This window comes from Bubalus bubalis, chromosome 3 (assembly GCF_019923935.1).
Source record: "Bubalus bubalis isolate 160015118507 breed Murrah chromosome 3, NDDB_SH_1, whole genome shotgun sequence".
Classification (NCBI taxonomy): Eukaryota; Metazoa; Chordata; class Mammalia; order Artiodactyla; family Bovidae; genus Bubalus; species Bubalus bubalis.
This window is the reverse complement of record NC_059159.1, coordinates 150,333,572-150,351,620: the sequence shown is the minus strand read 5'-3', so window position 1 is coordinate 150,351,620 and position 18,049 is coordinate 150,333,572. Positions and strand designations below refer to the sequence as shown.

The following is an 18,049-nucleotide window of genomic DNA, read 5'->3' as shown; positions in this document are numbered from 1 at the left end:
TTTACAAGGTTAACAAAGCTTCCTCTTACTTCTAATTGCTAAGAGTGGTATCACCAGTGAGTGGTAGGTTTACTACGAGTTTGTATTATAGGAGTAATTAATTTTAGCAATTTTTTTTCTGTATTCATTGTTGTTGTTGAGCCTTTAAGTTGTGTGCGACTCTTTTGCGACCCCTTGGACTGTCAGTGGGATTTCCCATGCAGGAATACTGGAAAGGATTGTCATTTCCTTCTTCAGGGGTTCTCCACACAGGAATTGAACCTGAGGCTCCTGCTGCACTGCAGGTAGGTTCTTTACTGCTGATTATAGGAGCATTGAATTTTAGCAAACTTTTTTTCCTGCATCCATTAGGAGGATCATTTTTTTTCTCCTTTACACTGTTAATGTGGTGAATTAGATTAAGAAATTTTCTAATATTAAACTATTCTTACATTTGGAGATAGTAAAATCATCCTGTTAAGAAACACAATAGGATTCAGTTGGCCAGCATTTTATTTGAAATTTTTACATGTATGTCTTTGAGTGAAAGGGATGTCTACTTTCTTTTCTTGTGTTTTTTGTTGAATCAATATTATTCTTGCCTAATAAATTCTTATAAAGCAGAAGTTTATTCTATGAAATAAACTCTGGTAAAACTTGGAAGCTTGGTAAAACTTTTCTGTAAAGCCATATATGTCCAGTGGTTTTTCTTTCTTGAAAATTTACATTTGAGCTGAAATATTCATGTACCATACATACAGCTCACCCTTTTTAAGTATAGAGTTTTTTCCTGTTCACCCTTATGCAGCTGTTACCATACAGTTGGACTTTCAATTACTGCTCTAGGTTAATTGGCATAGGACTCTTCAGTCTTTCTCTGGCTTCTTGAGCCAGTACAGGAAGACAGGTAGGGGGAAGCAGATGAAGGAAAGAGAGAGAGACCAAGTAGAAAACAACTATTAGAGAAAAAAGAGGAATCACAAGTGTAGAAATGACATGGTGCTAAAATATTTTTAAAGTTTTTCTTGAGACTCTATACCGTGTACGGATATATACAAAAATGTATTATCTCAGAGTGAAATGACATTTTATTTGGACTCTCTTTAAAGATATTATAGGGAAAAGGGGAAGAGTTGAAACAAGATGGGCCAAATGTTAACAGCTGAAGGTGAGCAACTGGTCTATGGAACCTGATTTTATTACTATTCTGCTTTTCTGTTTGAGATTTTTCACAGCAATCTCTTACATACCTCTTAGTAAGATTTTCTTTCCTAAGTTCTGCCAAAAAGTTAGTGATTTCCTTAACCGTCTCTCATAACGGTTTATTTATATCTTTTTTTTTTTTTTGGCCCTGATGATTGGCATGGGCAGGATCTTACCTCCCCTACCAGGGATCCAACCCCGTATCCCCTACAGGAGAAGCTCAGAATCTTAATCATTGGATCACCAGGAAAATCTCTTTATTCTCATCTTTATTATTACGGCACATTATTATGTTTAATTATTTAGGCATACATTACTCGAAAAGTAATTGTTGCTTGAAAATTAGGGAGTGGAGCACAAGGAACCGTTACGTGCTGGGTATAAAGTGGTGCACAAAACAGACATGCCTGCCACAGTGGTTTACTGGAGGATATGTTATAGTGCGAGTGGGGGCACAGTACCCGAGCGAGCGTGCAACTGCTGGGCAAGAATGGAGAGGAATGGGGACGGTGGGGACTTCCTCCAAACAGGCGATGAAGACGACTTTCGGAACAGGGAATCCTTAGGCTGAGAGTCAAAGGATAAAGCGATCATCCTGTGGGAGGGAAGCAGTGGCAGGACAATGAAGCTCTTACCGGTATTGTGCTGCACTACCCGGTACACGCTCATTGTGGAAAAAGTGAAAAACACTTTCTTCTTGGCCACGGGGCATGTGAGACCTTAGTTCCCTACCAGGGATCTAGCTAGGGTCCACGACATTGAAAGCGCATAGGCCTAACCACTAGACCACCAGGGAACCCCCTGCTGCTGCTGCTAAGTCGCTTCAGTCGTGTCCGACTCTGTGCGACCCCATAGACGGCAGCCCACCAGGCTTCCCCGTCCCTGGGATTCTCCAGGCAAGAACACTGGAGTGGGTTGCCATTTCCTTCTCCAATGCATGAAAGTGAAAAGTGAAAGGGAAGTCGCTCAGTCGTGTCCGACTCTAGCAACACCAGGGACTGCAGCCCACCAGGCTTCTCCGGCCATGGGATTTTCCAGGCAAAAGTACTGGAGTGCGGTGCCATTGCCTTCTCCGAGGGAACCCCCTACAAGTACCTTAATTTTAAATTAGATTTCAAGGGTAACAAGCCAAAGGAATTTTTACAAATCACTTTTAATACCGTCGTCCTCCACCAAACATCATTATTTTAGTAATTTTTATTTTCCCATACGCACGCACACACACCTATCTATAGAGCTGTCAGAATGTGCGAACGGCGTGGGAAGACAATTTTCCCCTAACAGAGGTCTCTGGGCAACGGCCTCGCACCGCCACCCCCGCAGCACTCTGCAGCGAGGTTCCGGGATACTCCATGCGGCCTCGCCGCGGTGGGGTATTCTGACGTCTTCCTCACGTCCCGGCACAACTTTGGCTTTCCGGATCTCTTCTCCACAGAACGGCTGGGCGCGCCCGGGTTAAGGCTTTTCCCCTCACTCTTCCCTCTTTCTCTCAGTCTTTCCCTCAGTCTAGGGCTGCCGGCGGAGAAGGCAATGGCACCCCACTCCAGTACTCTTGCCTGGAAAATCCCATGGATGGAGGAGCCTGGTGGGCTGTAGTCCATGGGGTCGCTATGAGTCGGACACGACTGAGCGACTTCCCTTTCACTTTTCACTTTCACGCATTAGAGAAGGCAATGGCACCCCACTCCAGTGTTCTTGCCTGGAGAATCCCAGGGACGGGGGAGCCTGGTGGGCTTCCGTCTATGGGGTCGCACAGAGTCGGACACGACTGAAGCGACTTAGCAGCAGCAGCAGCGGGGCTGCCGGAATTCCTCACTTCCCACGTACTTCAGGCACGTAGCACCGGCAGCTGAGGGTGCGCAGACAAACGGACGACAGCTCTACAGGCAGCCCCCTCCCACTCCCGGGCCTCGCCAAACATCGCGATACCGTACCCCTCCCGCAGGTTCTCTGTCCAAACGGCTCAGCGGACCTGGAACCTTCTAAACTCCTGCGCACGCGCTCTATGGCCCCCTAACGTCCCAGTTCCGCCCTTCCCTGGTCACTCCCTTCTCGTTAGGAGCTCCCCTCCCCCACGCCACGCCAATCATCACTTCTTTCCTGGGACGACCTCGCAACAGGCCTCTGATTGGCTAATCTTGTGCAAACGCCACAGAAAGGCGGTTGACGATAGGCTAGGAGCCGGTTGCAATCGTCCCGCAGGATGCGCGGAAGGTGATTGGTTGACACCGTTACCCAATCAGCGGCGGGCTGTCGGATTCAAACCTGGCTCGTTCGGCTTACGGTCGGTTGGTCTCAATCGAGTCGTTGCCTTCACCAGACGCGGACGTCCCCTCACCTTCGCCCTGTCTTCACGCCGCTTCGCTCTAGTCAGCTGCTGCCCACCGCCCACCTGCAGGATGGCCCATAAGCAGATCTACTACTCGGACAAGTACTTCGATGAACACTACGAATACCGGTGAGCAGGCCGGACAGCCTACCTCGGCCGCGGCCCCGGACGAGCCTGAGCTGGAACTCCGGCCAGGGGAGAGAACCTGGGACCCAGAGTCGGGGTCGAAGAGCTTGGGGCTGGGGTTAGGGTTGGGATCCGGAGGTCAGGTCAGGGACCAGCCCGGGGGCCAGCCGGGAGTCGCTGTTGTGTTGGGGTCGGGCCGCCGGGGTGGGAGCGCGCGCCTCTCCTCGTCTGGCGGGCTGGCCCGGCCGCCTTCCGCTCTTTGTTCCTGTCTGTGAGGGGGACGAAGCTGGAGCGCAGAAGGGGCCGCTTCTGGTGCAGAGTTGCCGCCCTAAAGGAAAGGGACCGAGGGCCTAGAGGGGCCCGGCGTGGCTGAAGCCTGGCGCGGAGAGTCGACGCCTGCATAAAAGCGCAGCTGTTCCTAAAAATTTCGGCCTACCTGGCATTCAGGCAAACGCCCCCCACCCCAGTCCCAGCGGGCGAGGGGCGGTCGGAAGGGCGATTTTGGTCAGGTAACGTCGCCAGAGAAACTCTTTTGAAGTTGATGGCACTAAATATTAGTTTGTGGGGGAATCCCCCCCAAAACGAGCTTGCTTGGGATTTGAATGTGTAGTGTGGGTATGGCGACTTTGAGCGGGTGCTGGTGCGTGGTAACCTTGGGTTAATATTGAAGGGGCTTCCTTTTGAGATTAAATTGAGAACTCGAACGGCTTTGGGGCATTTTTTTCTGTTAGTTTATATCGGCCAAATTTTTTGCTTTGAGGCATTTTTTTTGTTTTTTGGCTTTTGCATCATTATGTGCTGGGACTAGAGCGTAGTTCCTAAATGTGTTAGATTAGCAAATTGGATTGTGGGAGGAAAGGAACTCTTAACACTTAATGGCCTTAACGTTTGCCGGAGACTTAACTAGGGTGTGGCTTCAAACACCAGCTCCGCCCAGTCTTCCAGGGTGGTGACTAGGACGCTGCATCCTGGGAAACTGCTAACGTGTGGGCGGGGCCAAACAGTGACCTTCTTATCTGTCTGCTATCCTTTTAGATTTCCGAGAAAGCTATTTGAGTTAGAAAGCGTACATTCAGTAACAGCGGGTGGGTCTCCTTTAAAAACCCTCTCCCTAATGTCTTGTAAATCTGTATTCTCTGGAGAAAAATTGATGATTTCTCTGGGCAGCCTTGCAGATTAGTAATACCTAATTGCATTGGACAAGTCTCTTTGTTTGAAGTCAATTGTCTTATTTTTATATACTACACAGTTCTAATCCTGTAATGTGTTGATAATAATGTTCAATTATGTGATGCTGACCAAGAATTCAGCTGGGGATATGCAGTAGTGGACAGAATATAACTACAATCTTACTAAAATCTGGATTAATATTTAATCCAGTATTAATTAAAGCTGTTGTTTCTTGACCAAGCCACTTTAAACTTTTATGAAACAGGGCAGTAATCTCCAGAGAAGGGAAATTTAATTGTATCCTGCAATGTTATCTTAGTAGCTCCTTTGTTGTTTGTACTGTTACTGCCTTCTTTACCTCGTCACCCTCCATGAAAAGCACTTGGTACTGAAATGTTAACTTTGGGGAACAATTCTCCTTATATGTAGTTAGAAAGTGTGAAAGTGTTAGTTGTTCAGTCCGTGTCCGACTCTTTGTGACCCCATTGACTGTAGGCCACCAGGCTCCTCTGTTCATGGGATTCTCCAGGCAAGAATACTGGAGTGGTTGTCATTCCTTTCTGGAGGGGATCTTCCTGACCCAAAGATCAAACCTGGGTCTTCCACATTGCAGGTAGATTCTTTACCTTCTGAGCCACCAGGGAAGCCCAATATATACCCATGCAGGGGGAAAACAAATACATGTAGACTCTCCATCTGATTGAAGCTGCTTAGATTTTTCCCTTGTCATCAAACCTTGATGATGGTTAGCCTATTTCTATGGTTTATGGTTAAGGTAGGGATGTGACTTCCACTTAAACATAAAATATTGCTTTTTTTTGTAGGGTATACATAAGATGAGTACAAAAGCACTGTACATTTCTCTTGAAACTAATCAACAATTAGGTAGAAGATAGAAATCAGTTAACAGGTTATTTGCAGCTCTTACAATTGGGGACCATTATCAATCATATCAATCATATCATATCATATCAATCATAATTACTTCTGTGGTCTTAGTGGAGAAGGAAATGGCAACCCACTCCAGTACTCTTGCCTGGAAAATCCCATGGATGGAGGAACCTGGTAGGCTACAGTCCATGGGGTCATGAAGAGTCAGACACGACTTCACTTTCACTTTTCGCTTTCATGCATTGGAGAAGGAAATGGCACCCCAACCACTCCAGTGTTCTTGCCTGGAGAATTCCAGGGACCGGGGGAGCCTGGTGGGCTGCAGTCTATGGGGTCGCACAGAGTTGGACACAACTGAAGCGACTTAGCAGCAGCAGCAGCAGCTGTGGTCTTAGATGACTTCTCTTGCTCCCTGATCACATCAATCTGCTTTGTAACCAACAGGAAGGAGAAAAATGAAAATGGGCATGCTCTTTTCTTTTTAGGATGCTTTCCATAAGGTGCATATTTTCTGCTTTTATCTATTGGTCGATTTAGTCATGTGATCAGAGGTAGCTGCAGGGGAGGCTGGGGTGTTTTGGATAACCATGTGTCCCACTTAGTTTTTGAGGGTCTATTCCTGAAGAAGATTGAGACAATTAGCAAGCAGTCTCTATTAGGGAAAAATGTTAATGGTAAATAAAATGCTTTGTACTTTTGGACTACATATTCTAATTTCTAGTTTGAACAAAATCAGAATTAAAGGTGGTCGAACTACTTAAGTAGTTCTTAAGATTGATGCCAGTGATAACGTAACAGGGTTGCTTTTTTAAGTGTCCTAAAGATGGATGTGTAAAGTAACCATAATTGTAGGAAAGGCATATCCACATAGAGTACTAATATTTGGCTATATTTTTTTTAACAGACATGTCATGTTACCCAGAGAACTTTCCAAACAAGTACCAAAAACCCATCTGATGTCTGAAGAGGAGTGGAGGAGACTTGGTGTCCAACAGAGTCTAGGCTGGGTTCATTACATGATTCATGAACCAGGTAAGTTTTTAGAGAAGCATTAATTGACTGAAAATAATAGTGGTTGTTGAAAATGTGTTAGTAATACTGATGTTTCAATGATATCCCTAAGTAAGTGATAAGCTTGACTATTTTTGAATGACTTCCTAGAGAGGGTTCTAATTTTATAGTAAACAACAGTTTACATAGTGAAAAGAATGCATTCTTGTATCTGCAGAAATAACCTATGAAGTAAAAAAAGAAACAAACAGGTTATTCTGTTTTATTTTAAAATCTGTGTCATTGCTAGTAGTATCTTGAAGTATTTTGCCGTAAATATATTTAGAATTCTGGTGTCTATTTGAAAACTAAGAACTTAATTTAAGTTGTGTGTCTAGGAGTTCTATGTATAGAAACTGATGCAATTTGAAATGAACAGTTTTCTAGATTATTGGTAAGCTAGACTAAGAAACTCCATGGTGTTTGGGGGTTATCAATAAATCTAAAAGGATTTACTGCTTTGAACAAAATTTGAAGGGATAGAAGCTGAATTAAGTGTGATGGTTTAGTCACTCAGTTGTGTCTGATTCTTTTCGACCCCATGAACTGTAGTGTGCCAGGCTCCTCTGTTCATGAGATTTCCCAGGCAAGAATACTGGAGTGGGTTGCCATTTCCTTCTCCAGGGAATCTTCCTGACCCAGGTCAGGAATCAAACCCAGATCTCCTGTATTGCAGGTGGATCTTTACCAACTGAGCCATAACTTAATGATATGATTAGGTAAAGCTAAAGCTATCTTGATTTATACTTTTAAAGAAAAGCATCAGCAGCAAAAACTCAAACTTGTAACTATCTTGGGATCGGAGCATGTAATTATATTAAAAAGGTCTTTCTCCAGATAATACAAAGCAACTGAGGACCTTACCTGTAGGTTCCTACTCAGTCCTCCACCTACTGAAACAGAATCTACCAGGAGGGCCCCTGGGACCTATGGTTTTTTAATGAGGTGTTAACTGTTTTCCGCACAACAGATAACCTTTTTCTTTACTTTTCATTGGAACTGAGATTCTAAAGATAGAAACCCTTCTCCTCAAATGACTTCTTTACTTTCCTTTTCTCCCGAGTGTGTAAAATTAACTGGGGGGAAATTCTCATTGTTAATGTTGATTTCTTGTTTATTGTTGATAGTAACTTAAAAGCAAAATTTCAGATACCTTAATAAATAACATCAGTTGACTGTGGAATTACTTTATTTTGGTTCAATTGAGAATTCTCTTAATTTTTTGTTGAAGGAATGAAAATTAACCATATTAATATAAAACATTTTGTTTCCACAGAACCACACATCCTTCTCTTTAGACGGCCTCTTCCAAAAGATCAACAAAAATGAAGCTTATCTGGGGATCATCAATTAAATCTTTCTCAAATTTAATGTATATGTGTATATAAGGTAGTATTCAGTGAATACTTGAAAAATGTACAAATTGTTCATCCATACCTGTGCATGAGCTGTATTCTTCACAGCAACAGAGCTCAGTTAAATGCAACTGCAAGTAGGTTACTGTAAGGTGTTTTAAGATAAAAATTTCTAATAGTCAGTTTTTCTTTTAATATAAGTGCCTGACGTTATCTGTTACTTTTGTTAAATAAAGTTTGTACATTGCATTTATTACTTTTTGAAGTTACTGAGGTTTGTTTTCTTAAGGTTAACTTGGGACTGTTGAGGATGTTGGATGATTTCAGTTTTATAGTCCTGAGGAAATAAATTCACTTCAAAGAAATAAAATGTTAAGTGGGTTTAAACCTATCAGCTTGGTTGTGATTCCGGGTACCATTTAAATTCACTTATGAAGATACTAAGAACTAGGAATAAGTTTAATAGAGCCAAGGTAGATTTTATAGCTCTGTTGTTTAGTTCCTAGAGAATTGTCTAGAATCTCCAAGTGAACAAAAAGAAACCCAACTTAATACTCTGGGTTACTATACTTATTTATGTAATTACTGCCTTGGGAGAAACCACTTAACCCCATTTCTCTTCTCCATGTGCCAAAGGGGGATCATAGCATTTTTAAAACTTCTAACATGGTGTGCATTTTGTGTCAAATTCCTTTAACTGCTAAGGAAATATTTTAGTTAATCCAAACACAGGCTTTTTATCATCATTGCTAATGCTGAAGAAACCTTTTAGCTAAGCTGCCAATAAGCATAAGACTCCCAGTATGCTGGTCCTCTGTACGCACCTCTCTTTGAAGAAGGTAGTGCTTTCACATAATAAGCATGATAAATATTGAGGTCAGTGTGGTAATGGGCAAGAGCCTAGAACTTACTCCCATCCCCATGGGTCCACTGGCTCCAGGTTCAGGGTTAGGCCAACAGAAAAACGTCAGAATTGTTAAGTAAACTTGATTGTATTTAGCACAGACCAGCATACTGCATAATGCTCAATCTCCAGCACTGCTTACTGTCAGATCCCAAGCCTCATTCCACTCTGGAGGTTTGACCTGTGGGAGGCGCACAGAACACCAGGAGATGAGCTGGAATTGCCTGCATTTACTGCTTGAAATACCTGGTAGTCACTCAACAGAAAGTGAAAGTGAAGTCGTGTCAGACTCTTTGCGACCCCGTGGACTGTAGCCCGCCAGGCTCCTCTGTCCATGGGATTCTCCAGGCAAGAATACTGGAGTGGGTTGCCATTTCCTTCTCCAGGGGATCTTCCCAACCCAGGGATTGAACCCCGGTCTCCTGCTTTGCAGGCAGACGCTTTATCCTCTGAGCCACCAGAGAACCTACAATTAGCCTCCAGTTTAGGATGTTCAACCTAATTAACCTCTACTGGTCAAACAGCTTCCACTTTTCACCAAGTAAGCAAAAGTTCTAGGATCTGCGCTCCCCTTCCCTCACTCCGTCTCCCAGGCACCGCCCTCTATTTCCCATTCTACCTACCACCACCTGCCCTAGGATTGCTTACTTCCACCCTGCTTGTCCATCTCTTCCTCTCCCAGCACATTTCCTAGTGGTCAACAGCCCTTTGTTGAACTGAGCAGTTTTGAAATTCTTTTTCGTGGTTACTTCCAAACTGCTCTGCTGCTGCTAAATCGCTTCAGTCGTGTCCGACTCTGTGTGACCCCAGAGACGGCAGCCCACCAGGCTCCCCCGTCCCTGGGATTCTCCAGGCAAGAACACTGGAGTGGGTTGCCGTTTCCTTCTCCAATGCATTAAAGTTTAAAGTGAAAGTTAAGTCGCTCAGTCGTGTCCGACTCTTAGCGACCCCATGGACTGCAGCCTGCCAGGGTCCTCCGTCCATGGGATTTTCCAGGCAAGAGTACTGGAGTGGGTTGCCATTGCCTTCTCCAAACTGCTCTAGGTTCCTGGAAATGTAAGATGCCAAATCTTGTTGACTTTCTCCCTTTGTAGGTCCACAAGGTATGCGGTTTCCTTAAGGCCCCCAACTCCCCACAGACCCTTCTCTCGCTCCAGGTGCCCGCCACCCCATGCACCGACCCCTCGTGCGGGCCTGGCTAACCGCATCCCGCGGTTTGTCCGCTATCTTTGCGGAGACAGCCTCATGTTAACTCCAAACTACACGCGCAAGGATGCAGCTTCAAGTACTCACCATGCCGGGTACCTCGCGTAGGCGCAGAACTGCCGCCCCGCGCACTTCCGACCGGAAGTAGGGCGGGCCGAGGCGCGTTTTTGTGACGCACGTCCTGGCGTCCTCTCCGAAGGTGGAAAGGCGGGGAGGAGGACTGTCGCCCTTCGGTCCCGCCAGCCGAAGGGGCGGCTATTGGCCTCCCCGGCCGGACCTCTTCCCAGCCGCCCGCCATGGCATCGGAGGGGCGGCGGGAGCCCGCGGCCGAGGTGAGGATGGCGGCCCTGGGCCTCCCAGAGTGCTGGCCTTGCGCGGGTGGGGTGGGAAGTGGATTAGCGTGGGCCGGAGGCTGGTTGGGGACAGGGCGGGGGGTGTCGGGCCGGGCGGCCGAGACCCCTAGCTCCGGGCGCGTCCACACGGCCCGCGGTTAAACGAAATGAGGAAGGACTCCGTCGATGGGAAACTGCCACTAGTCCCGAGGCTGCGGAGGAGCTGCGCGACCGTGTCTCTTGACCGCATTCGTGAGCAGGAACCACTTGTTTAAAGCTTGTGAATACGTTTTCTGAAGCGGAAGTCTCTGCTGGACTAGCTAAGAGTAACCTCTAGCAGGAGCCCTGACTATCGCAAAAACCGGCTTTCACAAGAATGAAAAAACATGATTATAAGTTGCTAGTGAAAGTATTTTTCTCAATACATATCTAAAAACGGAAAGAAAAATCCAACCAATATTTTATATTCATATTTCAAGGGCTTGTGGCGATACAAAGATTTTCTGGCAAAGCTTGCTTTTGGTTTTTAATAAGACAGCCTTTATTGGTTCGCTGAGTGAAAAGCAGCTGTTCTGAGTTCCTTGAGAAATTTAATAGAAGCAATAAAGGCTAAGGAGCATGTGCGTTTTGAGTGCTACAGTTAAGTTTGATAGTGTGTTATCCTTTAACTCAGTCGAGAGGTAAACTACTGTATTCTACCTTAAGATAAGGAAACGTCACTTGTAGTTCTAACTCTATAGTCTGGGTTGACTTTTATTCCCACTTTATTCCCACTTTTTTATTCCCACTTTAAATGGTTGTCCTTATTTTCCATTTTTAATATTTGATAGACTGGCTTTTCTAGGGAAAAAGGGTTTGGGAAGAAATTGCTAACAAATTCTTGTATTTGCTGGGCAGATATATTTGAACTGCAGCACTGGGATTAGCATTTCTGGGGCTTTGAGATGGGAGGGACTCTGTTGTTTTTTTCCCCACTTGGTTGATCTTAGAAAGTTTGTAACCATAACCCTCTTTTTCTTCTCAGGGCATCAGGTTGTCAGCAGATGTCAAACCATTTGTCCCCAAATTTGCTGGGCTCAATGTGGGATGGTCAGAGTCTTCAGAAGCGCGGGTTTTCCCCAGCTGTGCAGCCACCCCATACTATCCATGTGTCCAAGAACTAGCAGTGCCTGAGTAGGTATTCTTCCCCAAGTCTTGCCTTAACATGGGGACCTTATTGCTTGACTTTAATGGTAATTAGACTTGAAATATTCTGCAGCTATCACGTTAACGTTTTCAGAGCAACTGGAGAAGATGCTCCTCATCCAAGAAGGAAATGTACAGTACAACTTAACTGTGTAGCACACGAAAAACTGAAGACTCAGCTCTCCTTTTTTTCCTCCATATTCATTTGGTTATTTGGGGCAGAGAAAATATGGAGACTGCATTGCATTTATTAGTGGGGAATGCAAGTCTGTTGTGCCTACAGTTTAAAACTGTATCATGTATTTATGGGTGATGAAATGGCAGGAACAAGTGGGTGAGAGCAAATGGGGCAAAGAAAAGCCCAAATAAATAAATAAACATGCTCCTCAGTTTTAGGGTGTAACATTGAAAAACGCTGCTCAGTGATGGAGTGGGGCTAGCAACCAGGGCTGTCTCTTTGTGCAGATAAAGTGTTTGGAAATTGCTGAGGTTTGCTTTTAACTGTTTTGCTTTATACCTGTCCTGTGGAGATGGATTCTACAAATTTTTGGTTATAAATTCTTCTAGATTTGAGCTGAAAGAAGGCTTATTTTGTCCTTTAAATGTTGTTTTTCCTCCCCAGGATTCATTCTCTAGGTAGTTACAAAATGGTTTCCATTTATTAGCTGAAGGTAGAAAAATAAGTGTTAAGTCTTTCACATGATTGTGTGGATTATTTGTAGATTTATTTTTAAGGCATGAATCACCTTTATGCTTATGTGAAAATCCTTATCTTTATGTTTTGTTGTTTTGGGTCAGACTTGTTACCTTTTCCCCCCATACCTGCATGGTGTACTTGAAAATAGTTTATACTTTATATAAATTCTAGAGCTGTGTTCACAAAAATAAAAGTTGAAATAAATAAGAAAATCATTGGATTGTCTGGTATGTTTAGGAAATAAGAAAAGTTATATTTTTTGACTAAAATTGAAGTCCTGACAGAATGTGCTTGAAGGTGTTTGGTAGGAATGCCAAGTTTTCCATTGTAATTTATTCCTTTGTAATAGGAAGGTTGACATGGGTGTCAGTTAAGTCATTTCCTACCTTGAGTGGGCTCACATGATAAAATACAAGCTGTATCTCACTCTGTGATAAAAACTCTTAAGCCATCTGCTGAGTAAAATTCTAGTGACCTAAAATAAAGGTGGAAAACAGTCATACAGCTAAAGCAGCATTCTAGCTATAACACGTTGAGACTAATCAGAGGCTTAAGGATGCTCGATGCTGAATTTTAAAATTATGCTTTTTTAACCCCTTATTCCCTTATAGCTTTGATTTTTTTTTTAATATTTATAACTACTGAAAAGGTTGACTGACCGTATTCCTGCCTGACAAGAAAACAATTTAAGGACAATGGAGTCATGAAACCAAAGAGCAAGCTTAGAAAGAATGAGAGCCTTTAAAGTGGGGATGAAGTGGTGAGACTTTACACAGTGAAGAAGTGATTATCTAGTTAATTCTAATATAAGTTAAGAGTTGTTTTGCTATAATCAGATTTTGTTTAAATGGAGATCTCTTGCTGCCTTGAAAAAAGGACTGAAATTTTCTATAACAAACATGTCCTCTTTTCTACTTCTTCCGCTATAGCAGCCTAGTTCTCTGTGTCCTTAAAGGAAGGAGTGACCTTTTGCTGAATGTCCACCTCTAGTACTTCTAGCAGTGCATGCCAAAGGACTCATCTATTCATTTGGAGTTCATTAGCTAAAGGCTACTATATGGAAAAGCACTAGTTCCTAAGTGGGGGAAGGCCTGTCTCATGAACTATGGTGGAGATGGAAGAAAACACACTATCAGTCTCCTTCAAGTTTATGTTATAGGCAGGACAGATATCATTAGAAGTATCCTAGTATGTAGAATGGCCATGTTTGGGAAGTACTGAGTATTTACTGGTATAATGAACAAATAAAGGTTATGTAAACAAAGTAAGTTCTCCGTTGCCAGTCATCCTCCCCAGAAAATGATTTTGTTGATTGTCATAGTATGTGCTTTGTGACAAATCCTGTGTAACACAGGTGTGAGGAAGTATGTGTTTTGTTTGGGAATTACTGAATACATTCATTTCATGCTTGCCAAAATCCATGAGTTTGGCAGGGAGATGTAGTGTTATTGCTACACAAGAAAAACTGAGGCTACAAATGTTTGTCCCAAATTTCTCAAGGAGATAGCCCAGGATCAGAATTAGCATTCAGTTCTTCTGACCTGAGTCCAGCTGCTCTTGCTCTTGGTATCTTGTAGTATAATGTGAAAAGTACAGTGCCAGTGGTTGCTTTTAGGTTAAAACTCTCATTTGTGAGAATTGGGGCTTCCCTGGTGGCTCAGTGGTAAAGGATCTGCCTGTAATTCAGGAGACCTGGGTTCAATCCCTGGGTCAGGAAGATTCCGTGGAGAAGGGAATGGCAACCCACTCCAGTATTCTTGCCTGGAAAATCCCTTGGACAGAGGAGCATGGTGGGCCCCATGGAGTCTCAAGAGTCAGACACGATTGAGCAACTAAGCATGCACATACGCTATGTGAATTAGTGGTTCTCCACAGTGTGGCTCATGTCAAGCTGGTGGATGGAGGAGTGACTGGATTCCTGACAGGTCAGAGGGGACTGGATGCAAGATGTATGGGAGACAGTAGAGAAGTAAGATCCCATTGTTGAGGGGAGCCACTAGTCCACTGGCCTACATGGTACAGCTGAAAAGTTAGGTTTGTTGGATAAGAAATAGAGAACTTTGGGAGTGTTTTGGGTGGGATCATGATAATCACACCTGGTTTCTGGCTCAGCTTTAAAGGAGACGGGCTTGAAGGTTTTGATTGGGTTGTTGGTGGTGGTGGTTTAGTCACCGAGTCATGTCCAACTCTTGCGACCCCATGAACTGTAGCCTGCCAGGCTCCTCTCTCCATGGGATTCTCCAGGCAAGAATACTGGAGTGGGTTGCCATTCCCTTCTCTACTAAACGGGGCTTAATGGCATCGACCTCACTGGGCTGTGAAGGGGCTCAAGGGAGACAAAGACTCCTAAAGTTCTCAACACAAGGCTTGGTACCCAGGTAGTTTTCCACACACAGTAAGTTCACTGTGAGCAATGATCAGGAACACTCCTGGGGGCCTGCAGTATTCCGATTGAGTTAGGCACTGAAAATAGAGAACAAAATACAGGGAGACTTTCTGCAGGAGAAAAGTGTTCCTATGGGTTTTGGTGGGAAAGATCCTAGCTAGTTCCAGTTGGAAAGATTGGGGATCGTTTGTGAGAGCATAAGTTGGCAGTGGGGCTGGTTTGGGGATCATGTGTTATGTTTTGGATCTATACGTGCTAGGTGGGTGAAAATGACCTGTAAGTTGGAGATAGAGGCCTAGAGGTGATAAAAGTGCTGGAATTCGAGTATGTTGAAGTGAAGTCCTGAGCAAAATGAGGACAGGTTCTGGCTCAGAGTGAGTCTGACAGGTGAGATGGGGAGAGTGTAGTGGGAACCATGCCACGGAGGAACCTTTGGAAGATGAGTGAGAGCAAGGAGAGGGCAGAGGTTGTCAAGTCCAGGCTAGTGGAGCTTTTCAGGTGGTGTGATAGAAGTAGATACCACGTAGTAGAGGTTAATGAGATTGACAGGAAGGAGGTGGTGGGAGACTTGGCAGCTGTTAGTGTGTTACAGGTCTAGCCTGTTTATAGTGACTCCTTTCCTTCATTGCAGACTCTTACTAGTAGCAGAGTAGAAATACAAATTCTACTAGTTGTTGCCTGTGCTTGTATCTCCTTACATTCGAACAATTGGAAGATCATATGGGTTGTCTTACCCTTAGCTTGGGAGAAGGCAATGACACCCCACTCTAGTACTCTTGCCTGGAAAATCCCATGGATGGAGGAGCCTGGAAGGCTGCAGTCCATGGGTTCGCTGAAGGTCAGACACGACTGAGCGACTTCACTTTCACTTTTCACTTTCTTGCATTGGAAAAGGAAATGGCAACCCACTCCAGTGTTCTTGCCTAGAGAATCCCAGGGATGGGGGAGCCTGGTGGGCTGCTGTCTGTGGGGTTGCACAGAGTCGGACACGACTGAAGCCACTTAGCAGCATCCTTAGCTTTGACTCTTCCTGCCTTTCAGTGGACCCTACACTTCAGGATTTCACTGATTTGCTACAAATAATTCAAAGCCCTCGAAAGTCATGGAAACACCTGCTGGTGCTTATTTGTGGGAATGAGAATACTGTGATTTGTATTAAGTCAGTTGCTTAGCATTTATCATTGTATCAACCTTTGTTGCAAAATGGTTGAAACCTCTGGCCTTATACTAAATTTGCCAAACAAAATATCAGTGTTAAATTATAGTTCACTCCAGCCTTGCGACTTGAGCAAGTTGAGGCAGTGGCAGTGTTCACAGACAGTTCATTTTATTAGCAGGACATGTAGTTCCTGGACCACGTTGTGCATAGTGTTCCCAGCCCCCTGTCAGTAGAGCACAGGATATGGCAGTGGGCTTGGAACAGGAAAGGGGCTGGGCAGGCTGCCTGTGGGCACCCAGAGGCCTCAGGGAGCAGGCCCTGGAGGTTGTCAGGGTTGAATTTGGATGGGCAGTGGGGGCTCTATAAAAGCTCCCTCTGCCAAGAGAGTGGTCTAGATGGCCTAAATTTTGGTCAGGGTTGCTGGAGTGAGGCATTTCCGAATATTTTGACAGCATGAGAGTGGAAAGCTGCTAGAGCATCCTTGGGCTTTTCTAATATTCCTTATAATAGGGTCCTGTTATGGAGGTTCCAGCTGCGTAATGAAAAAAATAGAACTAGTCAGCATCTTTGTTTGCAGGTTAAGAAGTGCTCAGAGGTTTTATTTGGTTTTTAATTAGAGGTATTTCAGTGCTAGAATGAATGACCTCAAAAATGGTATGTTTAAATTTTGTTTATTATAAAATATTAAGCTTCTTGGTTTGTGGTATGAAATCTGCAACTAAAATTTACCCTTTTTATTTAGACAGAAACTCTATACCGATGATATGGCTTTTGGAGCTTCAGCTTTTCCGTCTCAGTATTTCTCTGCTGAGATCCCTCTTCATCCATATGCCTACTCTCCCTACACCCTGCAGTCACCACAAAATGTTTGCCCAGTGCCCGGCTCCCCATATGATGACAACCAACCCAGTTGTTTTGGAGGTTTTCAAAGAGTGAAGCCACGAAGTGAGCACACGTGCCCTCTCTCACGAGACACAAAAGCTGTGTTTAAGGTCTGTAAATGTCTTGGTGTTGTTGGCCACTTTAGCATTTAAAACATAAAGAACAGGCCAGTTCTTGCATGTTATTTAAGGTATTTAAAATTTCATATGGTCTAACCTTTTTAAAAAATGATTGAGTTGTGAGTATTTATGAATATGCACATTCAAGCCTTTTTTTTTTATAGTGATTGTGTTCTTAAAAATGTTATTTTTTAATGTTTCCTGCAGAAGAAAACCTATGATGAACAAAAGTTTGACAGTAAGAAGACTGATGGACCTGTATCATCAGATTTAAAATCAGTCAAAGGTTCACCTCGTGTGTCCATTCATGCTGAGAATAGTTTGAAATCAGGTAAAAATAACATGCTCTGTATATTATATTATTCTACCCTGTTTACTCCCAGAAACATTTCTGTTCTTTAAACTGTTTTTGTGGGCTTATTCATCATGAAAAACTGAGGCAATCAAGTTTCCTGTGGGATCCTGGAGTTTATCCAAAGATGGTATTACACTGTCTTATGCAAGAACTTCTGTAAAATCACATAGCAAGTAGGTGACAATCAACCACCTCAAAATACTTGTTAAATAGTGAATTACAGCCATTTCCTTGTAATGTATTTGATCATGTTGATCCCTAAAATAGCTTCTCTGGTTTTCTGTTGGAACACTTTTCAGTAGGGGAGAGAGAAGACTGCAATTTAAATCCCATCCTGAACAATACCAAACCCAGGGCATGATGGTTATTCAAAGGACATGTCTGTTCTGGGCTTAAGAACTGCTGTTCCAGTCTCTGGTTGAAAGTTAGTGATTATACATGATACCTTGGTTTTTTTTTTCCTGTAAATTCTTTACTATTGCACCTTGATCACAGCCATCATCTATTTATGCAATAACTTAAAACCTCTGTAATAGTGTACTTACTGGGAATGGTTTGTCATTTATTTACGTGTGTAATTTACTGTTATTTGATACATAACATTTTCTCTTTGTGTTGATGTCATTTATAAATCCTCTGGTACATGGTAATGTGAAAGAAGAGTTGAACAGTTAACTGGAATAACTCTAGCCTTATAATTAAACAATTTTTAAAATGCTGG

At 43.7% G+C, this 18,049-nt stretch overlaps 2 protein-coding genes and 1 long non-coding RNA gene across 9 annotated transcripts in view; 2 read left to right on the top strand and 1 right to left on the bottom strand.

Moving 5' to 3' along the window:
* Nucleotides 1–1,417: 1,417 nt before the first annotated feature.
* LOC123332926 lies at nt 1,418–3,439 on the bottom strand. Of its 2 annotated transcripts, none has more exons than XR_006550096.2 (2): nt 3,010–3,439; nt 1,418–1,777 (listed from the first exon to the last, which is right to left on the bottom strand). It is a non-coding gene; the product is annotated as an uncharacterized LOC123332926 (long non-coding RNA). The 2 variants fall into 2 exon arrangements; XR_006550095.2 differs by having other exon boundaries at nt 3,117–3,439.
* Nucleotides 3,440–3,456: 17 nt separating this feature from the next.
* On the top strand, nt 3,457–8,356 carry CKS2 (CDC28 protein kinase regulatory subunit 2). Its single transcript, XM_006064458.4, has 3 exons — nt 3,457–3,640; nt 6,603–6,730; nt 8,025–8,356. Exons 1-3 carry the CDS (start codon nt 3,582–3,584, stop codon nt 8,075–8,077), a joined length of 240 nt encoding a protein of 79 aa, XP_006064520.1. The 5' UTR covers nt 3,457–3,581; the 3' UTR covers nt 8,078–8,356.
* A 2,022-nt stretch (nt 8,357–10,378) lies between these two features.
* The window catches only part of SECISBP2 (SECIS binding protein 2), a 34,428-nt gene continuing 26,757 nt past the window's right edge, over nt 10,379–18,049 (top strand). For all 6 annotated transcript variants that reach the window (XM_006064465.4, XM_044940328.2, XM_025282107.3 and 3 more), the window contains exons 1-4: nt 10,379–10,545; nt 11,570–11,718; nt 16,715–16,964; nt 17,181–17,304. In XM_006064465.4, coding sequence (XP_006064527.3) covers nt 10,510–10,545; nt 11,570–11,718; nt 16,715–16,964; nt 17,181–17,304 — 559 coding nt within the window. In that variant the 5' untranslated portion in view covers nt 10,379–10,509. The remainder of the gene's footprint in view (nt 10,546–11,569; nt 11,719–16,714; nt 16,965–17,180; nt 17,305–18,049) is intronic.